Source organism: Heterocephalus glaber, unplaced genomic scaffold, assembly GCF_053883595.1.
Source record: "Heterocephalus glaber isolate CG9 unplaced genomic scaffold, H.glaber_assembly_v1.0 deba00001608, whole genome shotgun sequence".
NCBI classification, from domain to species: Eukaryota; Metazoa; Chordata; class Mammalia; order Rodentia; family Bathyergidae; genus Heterocephalus; species Heterocephalus glaber.
In genome coordinates, this window is record NW_028258379.1 from 8007994 (window position 1) to 8033474 (window position 25481).

Genomic DNA, 25481 nt, shown 5'->3' on the forward strand with positions numbered 1-25481 from the left:
GGATAATTGAGAAATCATATGTAATCATTTTATCAAACTAGCAAACCTTATAAACACAGAATGTAACTTTCTGCAGCCACAGGCAACCCTTTTACACCTTCTTAATGTAGCAAAGTTAAACAAACACATTCATTAACATAACCCAAAGATATAGTCTCTCTACAGTATATAAAAATAAAAATTAAAGTATAAGTTTTTAAATTATTAACTTAAAATTTTACTTAGTAAGCAATGATCTAATATTTTCTTAGACATTTGTGGGTAGCTGATGATTATTCATTAATTTAATATCAGTCCAAGATTTTAGCTTACATAAAAATCTTAAAAATTATTCTCAAGCTGACATACTATAAAACATAATTACTATTGAAATTTAAAGTTTCTCAGAATAAGTATTTCATTTCATTAGTCTTATTTTTAATTTTTTTATAATCTTAAATACTATGTAGAACAACTTATTTGATAAGTAAGTCTATATAAACTTGGTGAAATAAAATGTATACCTTTATTATACTTAACACTGACAAATAAAGAATATGACTGGGGTTTTTTAATAACTAAAATTATGAAGCTAGGCTCATTTGCCAAAGATTTATCTTATTGCTCAAAATGGACAACACATGAAGTAAAAACAGAACAAAATCAAAGAGAAACTGGAAGTTAGGAAATTTATACTTTCATTGCAGCTCAGAACCAAGGAAACTCCAGGAGCCAAGGAAAGATGAACCCAGGTTTCAGCCACTCATAAAGTATATTTCTCTCAAGGAAGTTTAACTGGCTTTGTGCAATAAAACAGTGGGGACTCTCAGTGGAGCCTCTAAAAGATTAAATCATATATCTAGGTAGATTATAGGAAACAGGATAGATCTTTTACAGATAGAAAGGGGACCAACAGATGGGGGGCAACGTAAAAAGAATTAAGATGTGTTATGTACATGTACCAACTTCCCATGATGAATATAATATTATGTACTGTAAACATGTACTAATAAAAATAAAATTTTTAAAAATAAGATCATGTATCTCACAAATATATAAAATGAACACATGTAAAAGATTTTATTTAACTCAATAATGTCATAAGTTTTTATAACTGACTCAAAGGAAAATTCAAAGATCAACCACAAATAGGTAATCAGGAGGGCTGAAATAAATTTATTAATAATATAAAACTGATCTATACCTATAGGAGAGTGATCAGTTACATCTACATCAAACAGTTCATTTGCGTTTCTTTGGATAGCACGTTCACTGTCTTCGCTCAGGCTGCTGTAACAAAATACTATAACCTGAGTGGCTTGAACAGCAAACATTTATTTCTCACAACTCTGGTATCTAGGAATTCTGAGATTAAGATGGCAATATGATGGGTTCTGATAACCACCCTGTTTCTGGCTGCAGACAGCTCACTTCTTTTACCTTCACATGGCAGACTGAGCTAGCTAATTCTCTTCTAAGTGTATGAATCCCATTCATGAGACCTCCACCCTCATGACATACTTACCTGGCAAAAGTTCTACCATCATATTGAGATTAGGGTTTCAATATAGTGAATTTGGGGAAGGCAGGGCATATCCAGTCCATTACTGTAAGTTTTCTATAGCTTAATTGCTATAATAACTCAAAGATACATCCCAGAAGGTGGTGTTGCACTGGACTTGCAGTGATCTTTCTCACTCATTTCAAAGTCTTTCACAATTTTTCTGACACTGGTATTATTCCTTACTACAGTTGAAGAAAACACCTTGCCCTTTTATCTGTTTTTCTTCTTACTTGACTGTGCATCCAGAAATCAGACAAAAATTCTTGTTGCTTCAACAGTAGACAAAAATTTAAGAATGATGACCCTCAGCCTTTATCACTAAGTAGAAGATTTCCCTCTGCCATGAAGAACATGAAGCTCTTCTTCATGTTCCAAAAGAACTAAAAAGGGCATTGTTGGAAAGCAGGGTGTTTTTTTCAAGAGAAATAAAACACTTTGTTCATTTAGTAAATATATTTAATAAGCATCTGTTTTCCTCTGTATTATAACCTTAAAGCCCTGCAGGAATTGCCTTTGCCTACTTCTGCAGCCTCACCTTACACCTCTCTCTTTCTCATTCAGTACTTTACATTGTCTTTACATTCTAAACACATGCTTTGCAACTTTCAAAGCCTTTGTACATACTTCCGTCTCTCTGGAATTCTCTTCCTTCCACATTTCACATTCTTGAATCCTTATCCTGCGGGGATTAGCTTAATATATCACCACCTCTTCTAAAATGGCCTTTCCTTACTCTCCACCTGACCCCATCACTATCCCAGCGCCTGCTTATTTTTTCATAGCATGTATCACAAAGGACAATTATTTTATGTGTTGTTTTATTTACTGTGGAATATTCCTTCTAGCAAAATATAACAAGACCTCTTTATATGTCTTGTTTACCATTAAATCCTGAGCACATAGAACTCCTGATACATAAAAGCATTCAAAAATGTTTGTTGAGCTGGGTATGGTAGTGCACACCTATAATCCCAGCTACTAGGATGGCTAAGGCAGAAGATCACAAGAACAACGCCAGGCTGGGCAACTTAAGAAGACCCTGTCTCAAAATCAATTTTAAAAGAAAAAGGACTGGGGCTGTAACGCATTGGTAGAGTGCTTGCTTAGCATGCTTAAGATCCTCTGTTCAATCTCCAGCACTGTTAAAAAAAAAAAAAGTTAAACAAATGAGTTAAAGGCATGTGATATTCCCTAGAGATTTATTTTATAAATATAAATATATAAAGACTAAGTTGGATGCACATGTACCACTCTGAGCAGTGGAGGCAGGAAGATTGTAAGTTTGAGCCCAGTCTAATATACCCAGCCTGAGTAACTTAGCAAGAACTCTAAAAAATAAAAAAGATCTGGGGATATAACTTAGTACTAAGGCCCTGGGTTGAATCCCCATTACCAGTAAATGGAAAAACGTTGCTAATTCTGAACCTGGGTACAAGGTGAGGGAAGAGAGGTGGTACAAGAGACCAAGAATCTAAGCATAAAAGAGTAGCTAGAACCTAAGAAATAAGCAGAATTTTCATCCTCCTAGGAGTTTAGGGTCTGCCATGGAGGAAGCATTTTGGAAAATATCTTAATCTTTCAGTTTACACCCTTGAAGAGCTGAATTCTAGGAATAAGTTCACCGTAATTAACTGCTAGAAGGAATTAAATTTCTCCTAGAGGAATATGTCATCATCCAGTGCCTCATCAGGTTTTTGTGATTATGACAAAACTACTAAAACCAAGACAAAGAGAAAATTGTACCAGCAAAACGCATTACCTTCAAAAAACAAGAAAAACTGTTCTCAGATTGCAATCCTGATAAACATAACCCAAAAACATAATTATATTTGCTTTAAAAAGTAGAGGAGGAGGAGAAAGAGAGGCAAAGAGAAATCTGGGAGTATGACTCAGTGGTGGAACCCTTGCCTAGGATGCCTGAGGCCCTGGGCTTGATGAGAGGTATATTTTACTTGTCATTTTAAATGAGTTAGTTCATCAGGAATATGTAATGATTCTAATTTTTATTTACTTTTTTCTTTTCTTTCTTTTAACAATTCTGATTTTATTACATCTAATAATATAGATGTTGAAATGTCAGAATAAAAATAAATAAATTAATTAATATGTCATCCAGCCTTGGTAGTTCAGAGGAGGCTGAGAAGATGACTGAACAGAGATAAGGAGTGGAGAGGAGGTTAGAAAATATTTAAGGTAGAAGAAAGAATATTTTCAAAGAGTGGAAACAAGAGAGCTTAAGAAACTAAAGGCAGAAAAAATGTAAACAAAGTCTTTGTAAATAGGGAAGGGTGGAGGAGGTGAAGGGAGGGCTAAGAATGGGGAAAAAATAAGAACCAAGATACATCATGTAAAGGTACAAGTTTCCAACGAGAAATGTAAATGTGGGCCAGGGATTTAGCTCAGTGGTTTCACTGCCTGCTGCGCAAGCGCAAGGACCGGAGTTCAATCCCCGGTACCAAAAAAAAAAAAAAAGAGAGAGAGAGAGAAATGTGAATGTGTTGTATACCTAAAATGTACCAATAAAAGAATTTAAGTTAAAAAAAAAGAAAAAAAAAGAAACTAAAAGCAGTATAATCTTGGAAGAGAGACAAAAGAATGTGGCTGAGTGGCAAAAAAGGTTGACTGAAGAGACCAATGATTGGTAAAAGAGGGCTAGAAAATGTAAAAATCTTAGAATATTTAAAAGATGAGACTTTTTCCTAAACACCAGTAAGTTGTTGAAGTATTATAAAGTCACTTGCTCAGATTTGTCTCAGAGGAGCAGAGAGTAGGACAACTGGCATGGGGACACATTTCAATCCATGCGAGATGTTGGGTGAGGCTGTGGAGATAGAAGGGAGTGGATTTTAAAAATGAAACAGTATCTCACAGTTTGTGAAACATTAAAAATTTTAGCAGGTTAGTAGACTCACTCATATTAAGGAAGAAAAAATTCAGTAATAGACCCAGAAGTTGTATTACATAAGAGAAATTTTAAGGACTGCAGTTTTTTCTGTCTATAGCTAACCACAGGGCAGTGTTAACTTTCATTACAAAGATCAAGTTTTGTCAGATCACTGGGTTATCATAACCACAGGTTGGTTGTGTTTTTGTTAGCAAAACATTTATTTTTAGAGTTTCTTCCCATTTTTATTTTTCAAAGTTCACTTCTTTAGACTTGGTGATTTGTAGGCAAATGTCCAAGTCTTTCTTCAAAGAAGGTAAATTGTTATAAATCCATTAAGCAGAATAGTGTAGGGACATACATGGGGCTTCCCTGCCTAGAGATAACTTTTTAAAACACTCTTGTTAATAATAGCCTTTCTAGACATAGGATTCTGTCTGAAAAGACAGTCAATAGCCTATCAAGTAAGTTTATTATACATTAATGTGGTTATTTTGCTTATTACCTAATTTCCTCTACTAGACAGTACTTTTCTATGAAGGCAGGAACGTTGTCTCTTTTGTTCAAGACTGTCACTCCCTCACCTAGATCGGTATTCAGCATACACCAAGTAGTGAACAAGTATTTACTAAGTGAATAGATGAATGAATGAAGAATTAAATCACATTTGTGTTAAATAAACCTCACTAAAATAAGAAGGATGTTTCTTTTCAGTCTTATAAATTCATTTTATTTTCATTTAAGGTATTAAAGATCTGATACTAAAATGTTTGAAAGTAAAATGATTATTTTTAATGTTTGCAGGACTATCTCAAGCAGGTGCTGGACATTGATCTTCATGCTCAGATCCATTTTGGCAGGGTTTTTATGAAACCAGGGTATGAAAATAATCTTATCTGCTATGTGGGGTTGGTTTGGGTTGCTTTAGTAAAGTTTTAAATGCTTTCTTTTTATATTTTCTATTATGAGTTAACTATTCTTTAAAAAATAAATATTATAGTGATATAATCCTTTGCATAACTGCAACTACTATTTGAAATAAAAATTCATCTTTCTCCTGGGGATTTAGCTCAGTGGTGCTGCCGCCTGCCTCGCAAGCACAAGGTCCTGAGTTCGATCCCCAATACAAAAAAAAAAAAAAACAATTCACCTTTCTTATGAATCAGTGAGTTCGGGATAAACAAAGAAAGGAACTTTACAAACTTCCTTTTTAGTTATTTGTCTAGTTCCTTCCTCTTTTTTTCTTTCTCCCTGTACTACTTTATTCTTTTTAAAAACAATTTACTATAAAAATTGTTAATTATACATAAAAGTAGGGATATACCCCCCGTTTTTGTATCCATCACTTAGATCAGTGGCTATCAACATTTTTCTGTAACTGTTTTATCAATCTCCTTTGTCCTGTCTCTTTTAGGGGAGGGAGGACTGGATTGCTATAAAGCAAATTGTAGAAATCATCTCATTTTTGTTATAAATATCAAATAATAAAACCAAAAGCATTCTCTTAGATAAACACAATGGTGTTATCTCACCTAACAAAATAAAAATATTTTAATTTCATCTAATATCCTGCTCATGTTCAAAAATTTGCCAAACATCAAGAAAAAGAATACCTTTTTATAATTGTTTTGTTTGAATTAGGATTCAGTTAAGGTCCACTCCTTGTATTTAGTTAAGCATCTATTACATCAAAACATTTAGTCCTTCTTGCCATTTTTTTTAACTTTTATTTTATTTATTGACTGATTGATTGTTATGCCATTGATTTTTTGGAGAAACTGAATGACTTGGCCTGAGCAATGGATTTGCCTTTTTGCTCCCAAGGGTTGTATTTAACATGTTCCTCTATCTCCAGCATATTCTGTAGATTGAGAGCTAGACTTAAAGGCTTAATTAGATTCAGATTCTTTTCTTTTTTTCCTTCACAAGTAGAATTTCATGCTGCTTCTTACTGTTTCCCAGGAGAAAAGACAAACATACCAAGATTATACATATTTCCTAAGAACTAATAACTCCTAACAAAGGACCAATAGAGGGAAACTTTGTATTAGTTGTAAACCCTCAAAGAAGAACAAACCTTGCTAAGACCCCTGTTAACTCAATGAACCTTTGATTTCTATTCAAAGAACTCAGTGTATGAGTGAGCATTTCAGGACATCTCCACGCTGTCAGGAACAACAGTAATACTTTAGTTCAGAATTGCACTCTGATGGATGCTCATAGGAACCCTGAAAGAATGGAGTAGTCGCTTCCTGGTTGTTACAAGGGAGCTATGATACAATGGCTGGGTGTGGTGGTACATTACTATAATCCCAGCACCATAAGAGACTGAGGCAGAGGATTATAAACTCAAGTCCAGCCTGAGCAATTCAGCAATTTACCAAGACCTTTGTCATATAAAAAGATAGGGGTGGGGAGGAGAAAAAGAAGAAGAAAGGAAAAGGTTGGGGGCGTATCTTGGTGCAAAGGCCCTAGGTTCATTACCAGCCTAACAAAGAGGGGGGACGGAATGTGAGCTAGGGGAAACATGAGCATATTCTGCCTTATCAAGCCAACTCTCCTAATATCCCTGATTTGTTGGGTATTTCAGTTCTAATACACAAAATAGGATTTACCTCCATGGTTTGACCACTTTTAAAGTTAAGGTTATACCTAAAGCTTTATCCACAATTGATAGAATTTATACAGTAATTCTTGCCAGTATATTTTTGTAGTTGCCTATTGAGTGTCCCTTAATATGACTATACTAACAAAGACCTTCCTATTGAAACTGTGGTATTTGGGTCATTCTTGTTAAGAATTGTTACACTAAGCCTTTTTTTTCTTTTCCTGTCCCTTTAGATGTACTAATTTGATTAGAATACAGAGGACATGGCAAAACCATGTAATATACTTCTCACTAATCTCAACACTTGATTTTCTCCTTTGTGATGGAAAGGATGCCAACATAACTTGTCTTCACCTGTAGAGAATTGTTTGTATATGTTATTTAAAATACAGCACCTATAACAATAATTTTTTGTACTCTTTTTTTTTTTTTAGTTTAGTATGTACCACTTGTTTCCCCTTTAGGAGTTCTTCAATTCCTAATGTTTATTCTTCTCCCCTAAAGTCATCACACTTTGGGACTTCAGTCATTGTATAACTGCTATTACATTCTGATCTTAAGAGGAAGATTGAACAATAAATGTTGAATTCCAAAGAAATGGCTTCCCAGAGCTCAAATAAAAACTTCACAGTCTAGAAGTAGGACACTTATGACAGCAGTATATGATAGTAAAATGTTTTGCTGTAAGTAGAATCTATTTTGCAGGGGAGGGGGTTCCAGGGATCAAACTCAGGACCTGCACTTGCTAGGCAGGCATGGTGCAAATGAGCTAAATCCCCAGCCCTGTAAGTAGAATCTTTTAAAAGTGAATACCTTTTGAGAAATCACATTCCTTATCTACAAGATACAAAAAATGATTTAAAGTGGCCTTATAATTTAAATTGGCTTTAAGTATAGAAGAAAGGAGAAAACATTATGCATTCCCACCTCCTCTGTATGCTAGCTTGCTATAATAAAGTGGTTTAGAAATCTAAATGGGCTTCCTTTAATTGGCCAGAATTTATACTTATCTAAAATTAACCAGAATGTAAAGGTAACTGCTACTTTCTAGTAGAAAAAAATATATAGAAAGCTCAAATACAATTTAGTTTTGCTCTTCCCACGTGCATTACAAATATAATTTCCAGGCCGGGGATTTAGCTCAGTGATTTTGCCACCTGCTACGCAAGCACAAGGACCTGAGTTCAATCCCCGGTGCCCCCAAAAAAAAAAATTTCCTCCTTCGTTTTAGAGGCAGATACCCAGAAAAGCATTTGGAGTATTATTAACCAGAACTGCCAAAGACTGTTTTTATGGGTCATGTGTAGTAAGCATACCTATTAACAAGACCATATTTTGGAAATTATTTTATTATACAGTAATGGTAACTACCAAATTACCTATCTATAAATCAATGTGACAGTGTGATTTTATTTTTCTAAAACACAGCAAAAAAATCAGGAAGTAAACAAAAAGAAGCCTCGGAAGAGCCAGAGTAGAGGTCATAAAATCTGAGTACTAACACTTCACAGAATGTCCAATCAGAGCTTTACCTAAATATGAACCATAAAGTTAAAATAACCTTGACTCAAATCTTTGTTTTCTCACTTAGAAGCTGAATAATTTTTGGCCAAATTGCTTCATTTCTCTGAGTTTCAATTTCCATATCCATAAAAGAGATGAAAATTGTCACCTCTAGAGATTGTTGATGAGATTTTTGAAATGAAATAATGAATGTAATACCTAGATATTACTTTTAAAATACTTTTATTATCTGTATTAATATTATCATTCTAATAACATGACTATTACTGCTGCTCTTTCATTGCCATACCTAAAGCCAGCTTTTTAGGTTGAAGTGTTAGCATTCTGACACTAAGAGAAGCCACAGGGGAAAAAAAACTAGAGGGAAGAAAACAGAAATGAGAACCATAGAAACACAGCGATGAAGAGTTATGTTTTACAGATGAAAACAGCTAATAGTATCTTTGTGATCTAACATCACTGTATTATGACAGATTATATTAATAATGATGCCTATAAATCATAAAAATAGCAAAATTATTAGAAAAGTTAATAAATGAGTGATCCATTTTTGAAAGATCAACCTGCAAAAATGGTAAATATGATAATTTGGATAAATCAGATACACAAACTTAAATATCATATGGTTTCTCTTGTATAAGAAACCCAAAGTATAAATAAATCAAAGAGCAAAATAAAAGATAGATAACAGGAAACAGGAAGATAGATCTTTTGCAAATGGGGAGGGGGCCAAGAGATGTTGGAGGGGGAAGAGGGAGAAGGGGAAGGGGATGTAAAAGGAATTAAGATGTATCATGTACCTCTACAAACTACCCACAATGAATGTATTCATTATATACCACAAACATGTACTAATAAATAATAATAATAACAATAATTGAGTGCTTAAAAGGACAAATTTTTACCTATATGGAAGTTTCAGTATTCCCTAAGGATTCTGCATTGCTCATTTCATTAATATAATGAGGATAATTAATAGAAAAAGATCACTTTTCTCAACTGTCCACTGCTTCCGTACTACTCACCTCTCCCATCTCCCCATGATAGAGTTCAAGTTAGAATCTTAAGAGTATAATTTGATAATATTTTTAATTACTATTGTTTTACTTTTTTTCTACCCATGGTAATTTTTTTTTGGATATTTCAAAAGCTCTTTTTATATGAAGGACATTTTTATGTAAGTTGCTGCGTATAGTTTTAAAAGGATAAATATCTCAAACAGTAGGCAGTCAAATATGTATTATCAGGTCATCTTCTGATAATAAGAATAATTATTGTAAATCTCCAGCAAAAATAATACAGACATAATTAACAAGAAGTAGGGGGCAGGGGAAACCAGGTGTGGTGGTAAATGACTGTAATTCCAGCAGCTCAGGAGGCTAAAGCTGGAAAATTCCAAGTTTGAGCCCCACCTGGGCTATATAAGATATTGTTTCAAAATAGAAGATAAAAAGGGCCGAGGATGTAGATCAGTGCAGAAGCCCTGAGTTCAATTTCCATTACAAAAAAGAAAAAAAAAAAGGAGGGTAGAGAAACTCAGAAACCAGAATTTAGAGTATGCTTCTGTGACACTGTCAAGAAGAAAAAGAGTAAGCTATAGAAAACCAAGAAGTTTAGTTACACATAAATCAAAAATGCTAAAAACAAATTTATTTAAATGTTCCTGAAATACTTCAGAGTATAAAGTTTTAAAGGCAAATCAATAGAAAAGTGTTCTGTATAATAAGTGATCTGACTGGATAGCCACAAACAAAAAAACCAGAGGACTTACTATACTTGTTAGGTCACTTAGCAGTCACTAACAAGTGACCTCTTTTTTCCCCTTTAGCCTGCCAACAACATTTGCAACTTTGGATATTGATGGTGTAAGAAAAATTATTTTTGCACTACCAGGTAAGAATCAAAGAAATTTTTTTCTGCTTTTTATGGGAAAATGACCAAAAACTTTCTGGATTTCTTATTTGACCAGTCTCTGATCAGAGCAATTGATTTGGATTCTGACAGACTTGGCTCAAGACTCAGCTTTACTAACAGATCACTTACCTTCTCTGAGGCTATTTCTTCACCTATAAAAATGGGATTAATGCCTGCTTCACAGGATGGTGGCATGAAAATCAAACTAGATACTCTCTGCCAAAGCACATTCCAAAAACTAAGATGATAATCAAATGTTGGCTATCACTAGATCTTTCTAGGGCACCTGTCTTTTCCTTCCAGGAAATTCATCAGTTAGCAGTATAATCGCCTCTCACAACTAGAAATATTGTGCTCAAGGGTCCATAGGGCCTTGGATCACCTGTGTACATATTTAAATAAAAGCTAGGGCTATGCCTTGGCTAACGTGCATGAGGCTCTGGGTTTGATTCCCAGTGTGACAAAAAATAAAAGTACAAAGCTGCCTCATTCCTTGCCAGATTTGAGGTGGCTGGGGGGAGAGAAAGTGGGAAGGAGGGAACACCCACACTGGTACAGTTGAGCCATGTCCCACACTTTATCAGTGTGACAACCTCACCATCACCACCCTTGCTCCCATGTATTAAGATTGTAGAAAAAGCAAAGTGGTTCATTTTACATGGATTTTCAAATTCAAATTTATTATTTTTGGCCTTTTTTTTTTGGTACCTGGGATCGAGCTCAGGACCTTGTGCTTATGAGACAGGCGGCAGAACCACTGAGCTAAATCCCCAGCCCTGGCCATGTATTTAAGGCCATTATGAATTGTGATAAATTTTAAAGCAGTTTAGAACTTTTATGTAGCTACTTGCTATTTTTTAACTTTTAAAAGTATCCTCTAATAATTCTTTACTGATTCCTATTTCTTTTTAGCACAGAGTCCTTCAGAATTAACCTACTTATTCCTTCAGAGACACAAATTTTATAGGTTTGGGATATTTATTTGCTTTTTAAGAAAATCTCAAAATAAAAATATACAGAAATGGAAGCAAGCAGAACATTTTTAAACTTTAACATTTTTAAGCCCCTATTAGTGTAAAAGAGATATTCATCATGTGGAAAATGTTAAGGGAATGTGTAAGTAAAATAGTCCTCAGAATGTATTGTACCTTGGGCTGGGGATTTAGCTCAGTGGCGCTGCACCTGCCTTGAAAGCACAAAGTCCTGAGTTCAATCCCTAATCCCCAGCACCACCAAAAAAAAAAAAGAATGTATTGTATCTGTAGCATAAAACTCCCTCGTCTAGTTTAATATGTTTTTGGATACTCTGAAAACTATTTTATGAAGAAAAGACTACTTTGTCTGCAGAAGAGAAGACTTGACTTAACGTGCAGACCATCAGTGACAGTACAGCAATGAAGGTTATTGTGGGACCCTGTTCCACCATTATTAATGAAACGTTGTTGATCTGCCTAAGAAATTGTGAAGTTAAAATCTATCTTCAGATTGTTACCTTTATTCAAAACCTTTTCTGCTCAGATTGAATAAACCAAAAGAGGGCAGCAACAACTCACGTGTCCAGATTACAGAACCAGCAAGATGGTTCACATTACAAGGTGTTGGGTTTCTTTTTGAGGGTTGTTTGTTTTGGTTTTGTTTTTTGATTTGGCTTGGTTTGGTGGTGCAGATGGAACCCAGAGCCTCATGAATGCCTGGCAAGTATTCTACCATTGAGCTATCCTCAACCCCTAAGGACTTTTATTTTCTAAAGTGTATTACTGCTTTCCTTGAGTACATCTGTTTGAAGATTATCACTAATCTTGATGCACTTTAGACAATTTAAAAGTTTTTTAAATTTACTTGCTATTTTTAAATTTTGCAAAATTACTATAGCAATACATATTAAGTACAAAAAGCATTGGAAAATACAGATACGCATAAAATAATGTTATCCATAATTCCCCACCTACACAAAAATAACCAATATTTACAACTTTTTGGTATCATTCCTTCTAGTTCTTTATCTTATACAGAGCAGTTGATTTTTAAAAAATATTTTATCCTTAAAGTTTTTTAATTTTTAGTTTTTCAAAGCACCAAATTATAAACCCTACTTGGTACAGCCATATAGCAATAGCCATATACTGAATATAGCCTCAAGTATAGACTTTGGGGTAATTCAAGTGACAGCAGAGGCAGTGCCAGATGCTTCCCCTACCCGGGCGAATAAGAGACAGGCTGTACAGCAAACTTCCTCGTGTGTGCAAGATATTGTAGGAATCAAAATGTTTGTACCTGTGGAGTTCAGCCTTGCTGTAATCATGGCACACTATTTGATGTTGATATTTCTGCAGCCTACTTAACATACTTAACACTAAATGAGTTGGCAATACTGGCATCACAAACACTGAAGTATCACACTGTTCCTTGGAGTCTTTTGAAGCACCTGGCTCTGCTTGCCTGTCACCCTCAGAGAAGTTCATTGTTGAACAGTAATTTTATAAGGCAGTAATATTACAGGAATTTTGTAATCATTGATATTTGAGGCAAGGGAAAAGTAATTGATTCTCCTTAAGAATCTGCTGTTCTGTTATGTAACTTATTTGTCCATTGAAATTACTAGTATCACTCATTACTTTCCACAACTTAAAAAATCAATTCTTAACTACTTTTGTGGATAAAAAAGAATAAATGTATGGCTGTATCTAATAATAGAATGAAATGTTCATTACCTTTTACTTTGATGATGGAATTAGCAGTTCTTAAGTCAAGGAAACTTACGAAGCTAAAACACCTATTCCCCCAATATCTGTTGGTACATATGTATTCATATACAACTTATGAAAGAATGAATAAAATTAAAATTTTAGAACCAGAAGAGATTCTAAAAATCTTAAGAGTCCAAACCCTTCGTTTTGTGGCTAGGGATTTAGCTCAGTGGTTCCGCCGCCTGTCTCGCAAGCACAAGGTCCCAACTTCAATCTCCGGTACAAAAAAAAAGTGTAAACCCTTTATTTTGTAAATGAGTAAAGTTAGACTCAAAAAGGTTTGAAACTTGCCAAATTTGCACAGTTTGATTAGTTAATAATACATACAAGCAACCAAATCTTATATCCATGGCCAGTTAAGTTGTTGTTGTTGTTGTTGTTGTCATTGTTGTTTTTCATAGCCTTACTCCCTAAGAAGTGCGTGACACAACCTAGATTTCTTTTTGGAGAGGTACAACTGAATTTCTCAAATTCTTATAACTGTAAAAGAACTTGAAGCTAGGTGTGGTAACACATGCCTGTAATCCCAGCACTCCGGGAGGCTGAAGCAAGTTTGAGAGAATCACAAGTTCAAGTTCAAGACTAGCCTGAGCAATTTAGTGACTTAGCAAGACCCTCTCTCAAAATTAAAAAAACAACACAAAACAAAGAGGGGTGGGATGTAGTTCAGTACAAAGGCCCTGGGTTCAACCCCCATTCTCTCCCCGCTCCAAAATATAATAACAAGATAGAGAGGGAGAGAGAGAACTTGATATTTGTGGCAGTCTGTTACAGCTGCCATAACAATACCACACAATAGGTAGCTTAATAGAAATTAATTTTTTCATAGTCTGGAAGCCAGAGGTCCAAAATCAAGGGGCCAGCAGGGCTGTTTTCTAGTGAGCCTTTCTTCCTAGCTTACAGAAGGCCACTTTATCATATCCCTACATGGTCTTTCTTCTGTATGCACACACTTCTTGTATCTCTTGCTCTTTATAAGGACATAAGTTCTCTTGGTTTAGACCTAAAGCCCTATGTCTTCATTTGACTTTGCTCATCTCTTTAAAGGCCCTATCTCCAAATACAACCACACTGGGGGTTAAGGCTTCCTCGCATGAATTAAAGGAGACAGAGGGCTAGAGATGCAGCTCAGTGGCGTCATGCCTCCCTGGAAAGTGCAAGATCGGCAAGTTCAAGGTCTTGAGTTCAATTCCCAGTACCAAAAATAAGTAAATAAATGAATAAATAAGACACAGTACATAACAGTATTCATCTTCAAGTCCTTCACATCTTAATTCAATTGGTTTTTTTTTTTAATTTAAAGAAATTTCTGGGTAGAAATAGATAAATTTCCTTATGTTTATCTATACTTTCTAATTTTTGATACCAAGCGTATAGTACTACACTAATTTTTAAATGTGTTAAAAATAGCAAGAAGATATGTAAAACATTTAACCTCTTTATAGCTCATCACATTAAGAGGCACATGCTCACTGGTAGAGTTTATACATAGCATGAAAGCCTGGGTTCAGTCACCTTCACTAAATGGGGCTGGGGGGGGTTCTTACCAGGATTAGTAATAGCTTTCAACACATGTCTGTCAGGAAAGCAGAAATAGTGTCAAACAGCTTCTAGGTATCACAGATTTCAGTATTGTATTGAAAGATCCAAATGTTCACATCATCTGTGGCATTTGGTCAACTATTCCTGTATTGTTATCCTCTTGGATTTAAGATGATTCAGAAGAGGAAGCACTAGTAGTTGATTACTTACATCACATTCTGTGATACCTGAAGGTATGAACAGATGTAACTATTTGGCAAATTTTTATTGACAGACTGTAAATAACTGCTTGGTTGACTTTCAGGGAATCCTGTATCAGCCGTGGTCACCTGCAATCTCTTTGTTGTGCCTGCACTGAGAAAGATGCAGGGCATCTTGGATCCTCGGCCAACCATCATCAAAGCCAGGGTAATGCTTTCTAATGACCAGAAACCGAATAGAAGCCTGATAAAAATTAGAGATCTGATTCTCTAACTGCCCAAAATAAAAATGTAGGATTTTATATGTTTTGATGACAAATATGGTAATATTTTTCCCTCTATAATAGAAAATGGAGGGGAAAAGTTCAGTTTTATTCCCTTGTATAACTTCTAAAGTAAATCTTTCTGGGCTTGGGATTTGGCTCAGTGGTTCTGCCACCTGCCTCGAAAGCGCAAGGTCCGGAGTTCGATCCCCGGTACAAAAAAAAAAAAAAGTAAATCATTTTTTCCAGCTAGAAGTTCATAAAGTCCAGGAAGCAAGGATTAAAACTTTAAATGGATACAAGAACAGAGCAGTGAATGGAATGAAGTTGGCACCTTAACACTAGACCTATATAGAATGACAGATAAGAATTCTGTTTCCCAGTGTAATCTCACAGAGGACAACAATTAACCTGCTCACTTTTTCTGAGACCTCCATTGATAAATTTCAAATAATTTTTAAAAAGACAATCAAAGAACTAGAAAGAGACCCTAGTGCTTCAGGAGCAGAGTGACCCTATTTTTTTTTTAGAAAAGGATTACTAAGACTGAAGAATTATACTTACAGTAAAAGTCAGTTGGAAATTAGAGTCCCTTTCTCCACCAACACTACTTAATTTAACTTACTACTACTCTATTGATTATATCATACACAATCTACATTACTGACAAACAACTTTCTTGACAATATAAACAATAGTATCAAACCATTTTTCAAGAGTTCTGAAATAAATTCAGATATGACAGAATGTTATCATTAACTGACACAAAGAACATGAAACAGAAGGGGAAAGGAAATAATAAATATTACTCTGTGAGTACATAGAATAAAAACATTTAGAAAAATCTGGGCTTTAGATAGTCTTAACATTGATCTTCTAAATAGAGACTTTGTGGACTAATACATCTTTCCTTAAGATTTTATTAAAGAATCAGCTAGGGTTTTTTTCTTTTGTTTGTTTGTTTGTTTATTTGTTTGTTTTTGGTACCGGGGACCTTGCGCTTTCGCGGCAGGCCCGGAACCACTGAGCTAAATCCCCAGCTTTTTCAACAATCATAGTGGTGGTCTTATATAAAATTAAGTTGAAAAGAAAAGCCATCAGTGAACAAAAGTATTCTGACCAAGCCATAAGGTCAGAGTCCTAAGGCTTAAGTTGAGACAGTCAAACCAGTGATGCTGAATTTACTAAATTAAAGAAGTTAGAAAAATACACATTATTGTAAGAGAGACTTCTCTTTGACTCTGAAAAGTTCTTATGAATCCTTTCATTTATTTTTCATTTTAACATCCATCATCTCCTTCAGACTGACTTCATGGCAGCCATACATTCTGACAGCGTTGATGAGGTAGCTCTTTGATCAAACTGATGCTTGATACCATTTCCAGTCAGTTCAGGGAACTGAGAACTCATCTAAGAATCAAATGCCATTTTCTTACAGTCGCATCATTGGAACTGCTAGCATGGGTCATCAGTTTTTTGGCTATTTGTCCCTTTTGTTTTTAACTCCATAAATCACCCACACACCTTCACTGACAGTCTCTGCCACTTCAGTGCACTGTTCACATCCTTGAGGCCTGGTAAATCTTACCTCTGTTCTGATGCAAGGTACAGCTCACAGACACCACTTACTACTGCTCTTCAAAATAGATGCCACAGTCTGTTGCGGATTTGGGGAAATGGGATGGATATTGAAAACTAGTGTTGGCTATATGCTACCATACTCCATTATGACCACCTTACAGGTAGGGCAGTGTTTCATTATTTTAAAGAGATCACCACAGAAGATGTGATCCTTTTTATCAAAGCATTCAGAAAAGCATCAGTTTAGAATAAATATTTCCCATGTGGTTGGAGTAGAAATACTTCTGATTTTCAGTACACAATCAGAAACAGAATTATACAGTTTTTCAAATAGAATTATTGACTCAGTATGTCCACACCAGGACATTCTTTTTTTTTTAATTTTATGAAAAAATAAAAATTTTATAATCACACTGTATATTGTTTTTTTCTTTTTCTTTTTTTCTTTTTTTCGAGACAGGGTCTTGCTCTGTAATTCAGGCTGGCCTTGAACTCATTATGTAGCCTAGGCTGGCCTCAAACTCATGATCCTCCTGCCTCAGCTTCACAAGTGCCAGGATTTCAGGTCATTATCTTCTATCATGTTTCCTTAATATCCAAAGTACTCTCTACTGCCCTTGTTCTCAGTTTCTTCCCTTCCGAGACAAACCTGAGGTAATTCCCATCTGTATTAACAGCTTGCCTTAGACTGTGATGGAGAAGCAGAAAAGGGAAAAACACATTCCTCTCCCATGGACCAGCTGAGTCCTGAGACCTGTGTGCCTTTTGGGTCTCTACCACACTGCTGTAATTCACCTGTCTTTGTGCTTCCTTTCAGTACTCCTACTCTGCACAGTGGAAGAGCTTCACAGATACTCTGACTAATGACACAAACAGCCAAGTAGAAAGCATTTCAACAAAATGCTTATATTGTTTGAAAATTGCTAAGGTGTTTTCATTTTTAGAGGGAAATGTGATTATTTAATGTGATAAGATCAGTGATCATTCAGAGATACTATGGGATGTCTGTTCATGAGACTATGATGGCCTGTGGATTTAAAATATAGAAATTTAGCTGGGTGTGGCAGTGCCTGCCTGTAATCCGAGCCTGCCTGAGGCAGGAAGATCACCATAAATTTGTGGCCAGCCTGGAACAAAATAAAATAAATTATAAATATTTAAAATGACAGTACTTCCCATGACTTACAAGAAATTACATTGGATTTAACATATTAAAAAAAAGAACTAAAACTAGCTGTGGATGATAGTGTGCACCCATAATCCCAGCACTCAGGAAGGCTGAAGCAAGAGGATCACAAGTTTAAACCCAACCTGGACAATTTAGCAAGACCCTGTCTCAAAAAAATTTAAAAGGGATGGGGGTGTAGCTCAGCATGAAAGCCCTGGGTTCAATCCCCAGTCCTGCAAATTAATTAATTAATTAATTTTATAAAGAAATAAAACTAGGCTAAAGAGCTTTGCACACTTTTGAAAATGATCCATACTGGCATATGTATGGATTTTAAGTTATGTGGTAAATTTTAGACAGATTATTTATAGGGTAAATGTGCTCAAGGTCCTCTGGTGGTATACTAACGGAAACAATGCCTCATAACTTTTAAAGCACTCATTAAAAAGTTAGTGTGATAAGGTTCCTTTAACCACTCTTTGGAAGCTTCAACCAGACCCCAGCTGAAATGCAGCCTCAGTACTGCCTAGAGCCTCAAGTGTGTCACCCTGGGCCTCTACCCAGAACAGAATCCCCTTTGGACATCTGTTTTCTCACAAACTCTCCTTGATACTGTGGATCTCTCAGTCCAGACTTTTTCCCTGAATCCTCTGGAACATTCATACCCAACCCCATCACTGTCATCAAACCATTGCCCATAGACATTGAGGTCTTTGGCAGTTGTTTAATAGTGTTCCTCTCTACTTTACCTCTGCCAATCAGTTGCTTTACCTCCATAATTCTAACTACCTCTTACTTCTACTTCAACAATTCACATGCACATCCTTTTCGTTATCCTAAACTGTTCCATCTCAGAAATCACCAACTTTGGTATACCATTTAGGAATAATGGCAAAGTACCTATCAGCAGACATGCAATCTAATGTAAAACCTCACTCCTATGACCTCTACCTTTTTTCCTCAGTCCATAAGCCCCTTTGGGTCACAACTTTCTTCATCTAAACCAAACCCTGTGGTGTGTGTGTGATACAACATACACAACTTTTTCCAGTAGTCTCAACTTTATTTTCCTCTTCTTCTTTCTGTTTTAACACACTCAAAGGATACCCAAACTTGACTCAGTTCTCTTTCTTTGTCCTTCATTTTTATTCCCAGACCACTAAGCACAACTAAGAAAAACATACACCTATTTGAATTATCACTTTATCAGTTCAATAGGAGCCAAAGCTCACTTTACTTATATTTTTATATATTATGGACTATTTCTCACTTAATCTTCCACATCTCCATTTTTCTCAAACTACCTCCTCATCCATATCTTCTGAGTTTTGAAGCCAAATAAGCCTGGGTTTGAATGATAGATCCAACACTTACTAGTATTATAACTTTTGGCATATTTAATGACTTTCCTTCCCATCTTGTCTCTTCTTAAATCTTTTTTATGTCTACCTCTAATTATCTATCTATCTCCAATTAAAATCCTTCAGTGCAGGCTGGGGATTTACCTCAGTGGTTCCACTGCCTGCCTCAAAACCACAAGGTCCTGAGTTCGATCCCTAGTACCAAAAAACCCAAATGCTTCAGTGCTTCCTATAATACCAGGATTAAATCCAAACTCCTCAAAAGGGCATAGAAGGCCTTCTCTCCCAAGGTTTTTCTTCTCCAGCTTCCCATCCCACACTCTGACCCTACCAAGCTATGCACAGCTTCCGCAATGAACTTGAAGTTCCCGGCCTATTTCTGTGTTTCTTCTCCATGGTTCTTTCTTCACCACCACCATTTTCTTTCTTATCTTTATAAATTCCACAGTTTTGAGACTCAGATATCATGTCTACTGTGAAGCCTTTCTCAGAGTCACTTTGAGGTTACTTCTCTGTAAAAGGAGCAAGACAAAGAGAAAAAACAGTATTTTACCATTTAAATTAATAAATTTTTCTGTTAAGACACTTTTAGTTTCATAACATTTTGAAGGAAAAGAACAAAGAGTTCCTCTATACATATATATATATATATAATATATACCCTGTCTGTATGCATGTCCAACCTCCCCCCACTATCAACATCTGGCACATGAGTGGTACATTTGATAAATCTACATTGACATATCATCAGCTAGAATCTGTAGGTTTACATTCCAGTCCCCCCTCTCTCTCTCTCTCTCTATATATATATATATACACACACACACACACACACACACACACACACACACGCACGCACTTATTGGTACATTTTAGGTATAAAATACATTTACATCTATCATTGGGTGTTTGTACCAGAACATGATGTATCTTAGTTCTTATTTTTTCTCCCATTACCTGTGCAACCTTCACCCCTCTACTCTTCCCTATTTACACAGACTTTGATTCCATTTTTTTTCTTTCTCATAATTTTTCTTTTCCCTTTTTCCCTTTCCCCTTCCCCTCCTGCCATCCCCAAACCTTGGATCTTTTCCTCTTTCAAATTATCAACTATTTATTTTAATCATTTTCATCCTTATTTACACTTTCAATTTCTCACACTAGAGAAACTATTGGGTATTTACACATGTGTGTCCTATTTATTTCACTTAAGAGGATGGCCAAAATATGCATCCATTTAGCTACAAATGTCTCTAGTTTCTCATTCTTTATGGCTGAGTAGTACTCCATTTTATTAAAAAACCACATCTTCTTTATCCAGTTTCCAGTCGATGGGCACTTGGGCTGTTTCCAAGCTTTAGCTATTACAAACTGTGCCGCTATAAACATAGGTGCACATATATCGCTGTGGTATGATTCTTTCAATTCTTTGGGGAAGATTCCTAGTAGGGGAATAGCTGGGTCAAATGGGACCTGTAGTCCTAGTTCTTTGAGGTATCTCCTTACTGACTTCCACAGTGGTTGCAGCAATCTACATTCCCATCAACAATGGAGGGGAGTTCCTTTCTCTCCACACCCCTGCCAGCATTTGTTATTGGTTGATTTCTTGATAGCAGCCATTCTTTGTGGGGTGAGGTGGAATCTCAGTGTTGTTTTCATCTGCATCTCTTGAATGACCAGTGATGTTGAACATTTTTTCATGTATTTATTTGCTGTTTTTACTTCTTTGTTTGAGAAATGTCTGTTCATTTCAGATGCCCATTTTTGAATTGGGTCTTTGAATTTGGGAGGTCTGATTATTTTCAGTTCTTTATATATTCTTGATAGTAGACCTTTGTCTGAGCTACAGCTGCTAAATATTTCTTCCCACATTGTAGGTTGTCTCTTAGCTCTGTTGGTGGTTTCTCTTGCAGTGCAGAAGCTTTTTAATATGATGAGATCCCAGTTGTTGATTCTTTGTGCTAGCTTCTGTGCTACTGAAGATTTGTTCATAAAGTCTTTTCCTATGCCAATGTCATCAAGAGTTCTACCTAACTTATCTTCCAGAAAGTTTAGTGTTTCTGACTTAATATTTAGATCTTTAACCCACTTTGATCTTAGTTTAGTGCATGGTGATAGGTATGGGTATAGTTTTAATCTCTGACAGGTTGAAATCCAGTTTTGCCGACACCATTTATTAAATAGGCTATCTTTCCTCCAGTGGGGGTGGTTGGCTCCTTTGTCAAAGATGAGGTGACTGAGTATGTCTGGAGTTGTTTCTGCATCTTCTAATCTATTCCACTGATCTTCGGGTCTGTTCTTTGCCAGTACCATGCTGTTTTTATCACAGTAGCTTTGTAGTATAGCTTCAAGTTGGGTATTGTGATACCCCCAGCCATGTCTCTGTTGCCCAGAATTGCTTTTGCTATTCTAGGTTTCTTCTGTTTCCAAATGAATTTTTGGATTGTTTTCTCTAGTTCTGTGAAGTATATTGGAATTTCAATTGCCATTGCATTAAATCTATATAGTAGTTTTGGAAGTATGGCCATTTTCACTGTATTGGTTCTTCCTACCAAGGAACAAGGGATATCTTTCCATTTTTTTATATCCTCTTCAATCTCCTTCTTCAGAGTGCTGTAGTTTTCAGTGTAGAGATCTTTTCCTTCATTAGGTTGATTCCTAGATATTTCATTTTTTTAGATGCTATTGTAAAAGGAATTATTTCCTGAATTTCTCTATCAATGGGTCTGCTATTTGCGTATAAGAAGGCTACTGGATTTGGCAATTAAGTCTAGAAGACTTTTGACTGAGTTTTTTGGGTCTTCTATGTAAAGTATCATATCATCAGCAAATAATGACAGTTTCACTTCTTCCTTTCCTATCTTTATTCCTTTTATTTCTTTCTCTTGTCTAATTGCTATGGCTAATGTTTTCAGAACAATATTGAACAGGAGTGGTGATAGTGGGCATCTTTGTCTTGTTCCTGATTTTAGCATGAAAGTTTTCAGTTTCTGACCACTTAGTATGATGTTGGCTGTTGGTTTTTCATAGATAGCCTTAATCAGGTTGAGATAAAGACCTTCTATTCCAATTTTCTGTAGGGTTTTTATCATGAATGGGTGTTGGATTTTTGTCAAATGCTTTTTCTGCATCTATTGAGATGATCATGTGGTTTTTGTCCTTGACTCTCTTAATATAGTTTATTACATTTATTGATTTATGGATGTTGAACCATCCTTGCATTCCTGGGATAAATCCGACTTGGTCAGGATGTATGGTCTTCTTGATGACACTCTATATTCTGTTTGGCAGTATCTTGTTGAGGATTTTTGCATCTATGTTCATTAGGGAGATTGGTCTGTAGTTGTCTTTTTGGGTTGGGTCTTTCCCTGGTTTGGGGATCAAAGTAACACTTGCTTCCAGGAATGAATTTGGAAGCCTTGCTTCCCTTTCAATTTCCTTGATGAGTTTAAAGAGTAATGGCAATAGTTCTTCTTTAAATGTCTTGTAGAATTCAGCAGTGAAGCCATCAGGACCTGGGCTTTTCTTTGTTGGTAAGTTTTTTATTACATTTTCAATTTCACTCATTGTTATTGGGGTGTTTAGAATTTCTATATCTTCTTCATTTAATTTTGGCAATTCGTATGTATCCAGGAATCTGTCCATTTCTTCTGTGTTTTCAATTTTATTAGAGTACAGGTTCTCAAAGTAGGTATTGATGATTCTCTGGTTTCTGCTGGATTTGTTGTGGCTTCATCTTTTTCATTCTTAATTGCATGGATTTGAGCCTTTTCTTTCCTTTTTTTGATAAGATTGGCTAAAGGTTTATCGGTTTTATTCTTTCATTGATTTTTTTGTATCATTCTCTTAGTCTCCACTGCATTGATTTCTGCTCGGATCTTTATAATTTCCTTTCTTGTATGAGCTTTGGGTTTGTTATCCTCTTCTTTTTCTAGGAGCTTGAGGTTCTGCATTAGGTTATTTAACTGAGTTCTCTCTGTTGTCCTAATATGGGCATTCACTGCTATGAATTTCCTGCGTAGAACTGCTTTCATTATGTCCCACAGATTCTTGTATGTTGTGCTGGCATTATCATTTACTTGTAGAAACTGTCTAATTTCTTCTTTAATTTCCTCTGTCACCCATTGGTTGTTCAGAAGGATGTTGTTCAATTTCCATGTGTTTGTGGGAGTTTTGCGGCTTCTTATGTTATTGATCTCCAATTGTATTGCACTATGGCCTGATAATATACAGGGGACAACTTTGATTCTTTTACATTTACTTAGATATGTCCTATGAGCTACCATGTGATCTATTTTGGAGAATGATCCATGTGCAGCTGAAAAGAATGTGTATTCTGATTTTGTGGGATGGAACACTCTGTAAACATCTATTAAGTCCATTTGTTCAATAGCTTGGTTCAGTTCTAGAATTTCATTGTGAATTTTTTTCCTACATCATCTGTCTATTTGTGATAGAAGGGTGTTGAGGTCCCCCACTACAATTGTATTAGTGCTTATTTGGTTTTTCATGTCCATTAATATTTGTTTTGTATAGTTGGGGGCATTCATATTTGGTGCATACATATTTAGGATTGTCATCTCTTCCTCTTGGAATGTTCCCTTCACAATTATGTAGTGACCATCTTTGTCTCTCTTAATTAGTTTTGGTTTGAAATCTACTTTGTCTGCAAATAAGATTACTACACCTGCTTTTTTCTGGGTTCCATTTGCATGGAGAACTGTTTTCCATCCTTTTACTTTCAGTCTATGGATTTCCTTTTGAGTTAGGTGTGTTTCTTGTATACAGCATGTTGCTGGGTTTTGTTTCTTAATCCATTCTGTCAGTCTATTTCTTTTGATTGGGAATTGAGGCCTTTAACATTGATAGTTATAATTGAGAGATATTGACTCATCCTTGTCATGTTTTACTGTTGTTGGCTGTTTTATTTCTTATTTTCCCCCCTTTCACTTTAGTGTCTTACTTTGCGTGGTGCCTTCTCTCTGCTGGGCCTCATGGAGTTGTGACCTTCATTGCCTTTTTCTAGTATATTGCTTAAAATTGTTTGGAGTTCTGGTTTGGTGTTCACAAAATTTCACAGGTGTTCTTTGTCGTGAAAGTATCTAATTTCCCCATAGATTTTGAAAGATAATTTTGCCAGATACAACAGTCTAGGTTGGAAATTATTTTATTTTAGTGCTTGAAATACTTCACTCCAGGCTCTCCTTGATTTGAGGGTTGTGTTGAGAATTCTGCCGTGATTCTGATGGGCTTTCCTTTGTAGGTGATTTGTTTCTTTTCTCTAACTGCCTGTAGAATTTTGTTCTTCTGTTGGGTTTCTGGGATCTTGACTATTATATGTCTAGGTGTAGATTTTTTTGGTCATGTCTGGTTGGAGTTCTATATGCCTCACCTGTCTGTACGTCCAATTCTCTACCTCTGTCTGGGAAGTTGTCTACTATTACTTCTGTGAACAGTTGTTTTATGTCAATTGTACTTTCTCCTCTTTTTTCGTAGAGTCCTATGAGTCTTATGTTATTCTTCTTTGCATCATCTAGCAGCTGTTGGAATGATATCTCATGGTCCCTTACTATCTTTAAGAAATCTGTTTTCATGGTCCTTAACCTCAGTCCTGTCATCTATACCTGACATTCTGTCTTCAGATTCTTAGTCTGCTCTGCATGCTTTCAGTGGAGTGTTTAATGTCCTGAATATCTGTTTGAATCTGTTTCATGGATTCCATTTCTTTCTTATGTTGGGTGATCATGTTTTCCATTTCTTTCTTATGCTGGGCATTCATGGCTTCCAGCATGTTTCTGATCTCATGTATTTTCTTATCTGTTTCTGCTCTAGAGCTTCTAATCATGTCTTTCACTCTGCTCACCATGTCTGTATTTATCTGGGAGATTTTTTCTGTTTTGAAATTTTCTAGAGCCTGCTTTGTTACTTCCTGTGCTGTCATTTCAGGGTGTCCAAGTGGCTGCTTTTCAGACTTTTTCACCTCATTTCCCCCAAAATTTCCTTTTTGTGGCATGGAAGCCTGAGTTTGTGCCATGCTTAAGGGTCTTCTCATTTTTGTTTTTGGTACTGTCCTTGGGATAATTCCTGGGTTGGTATTTCAAAATTGCTTAATGTAGGTATCTTTGTTGCTTGTGTTTAAAACCCTT

The 25481-nt window shown here is 35.7% G+C and overlaps 1 protein-coding gene across 34 annotated transcripts in view; it reads left to right on the top strand.

Annotated features, from left to right (window-relative positions):
- The window catches only part of Gphn (gephyrin), a 589435-nt gene that overhangs the window by 557324 nt on the left and 6630 nt on the right, over positions 1–25481 (top strand). For all 34 annotated transcript variants that reach the window (XM_087195039.1, XM_087195042.1, XM_021247567.2 and 31 more), the window contains 3 exons: positions 5232–5305; positions 10388–10452; positions 15067–15170. In XM_087195039.1, the coding sequence (XP_087051165.1) occupies positions 5232–5305; positions 10388–10452; positions 15067–15170 (243 nt within the window). The remainder of the gene's footprint in view (positions 1–5231; positions 5306–10387; positions 10453–15066; positions 15171–25481) is intronic.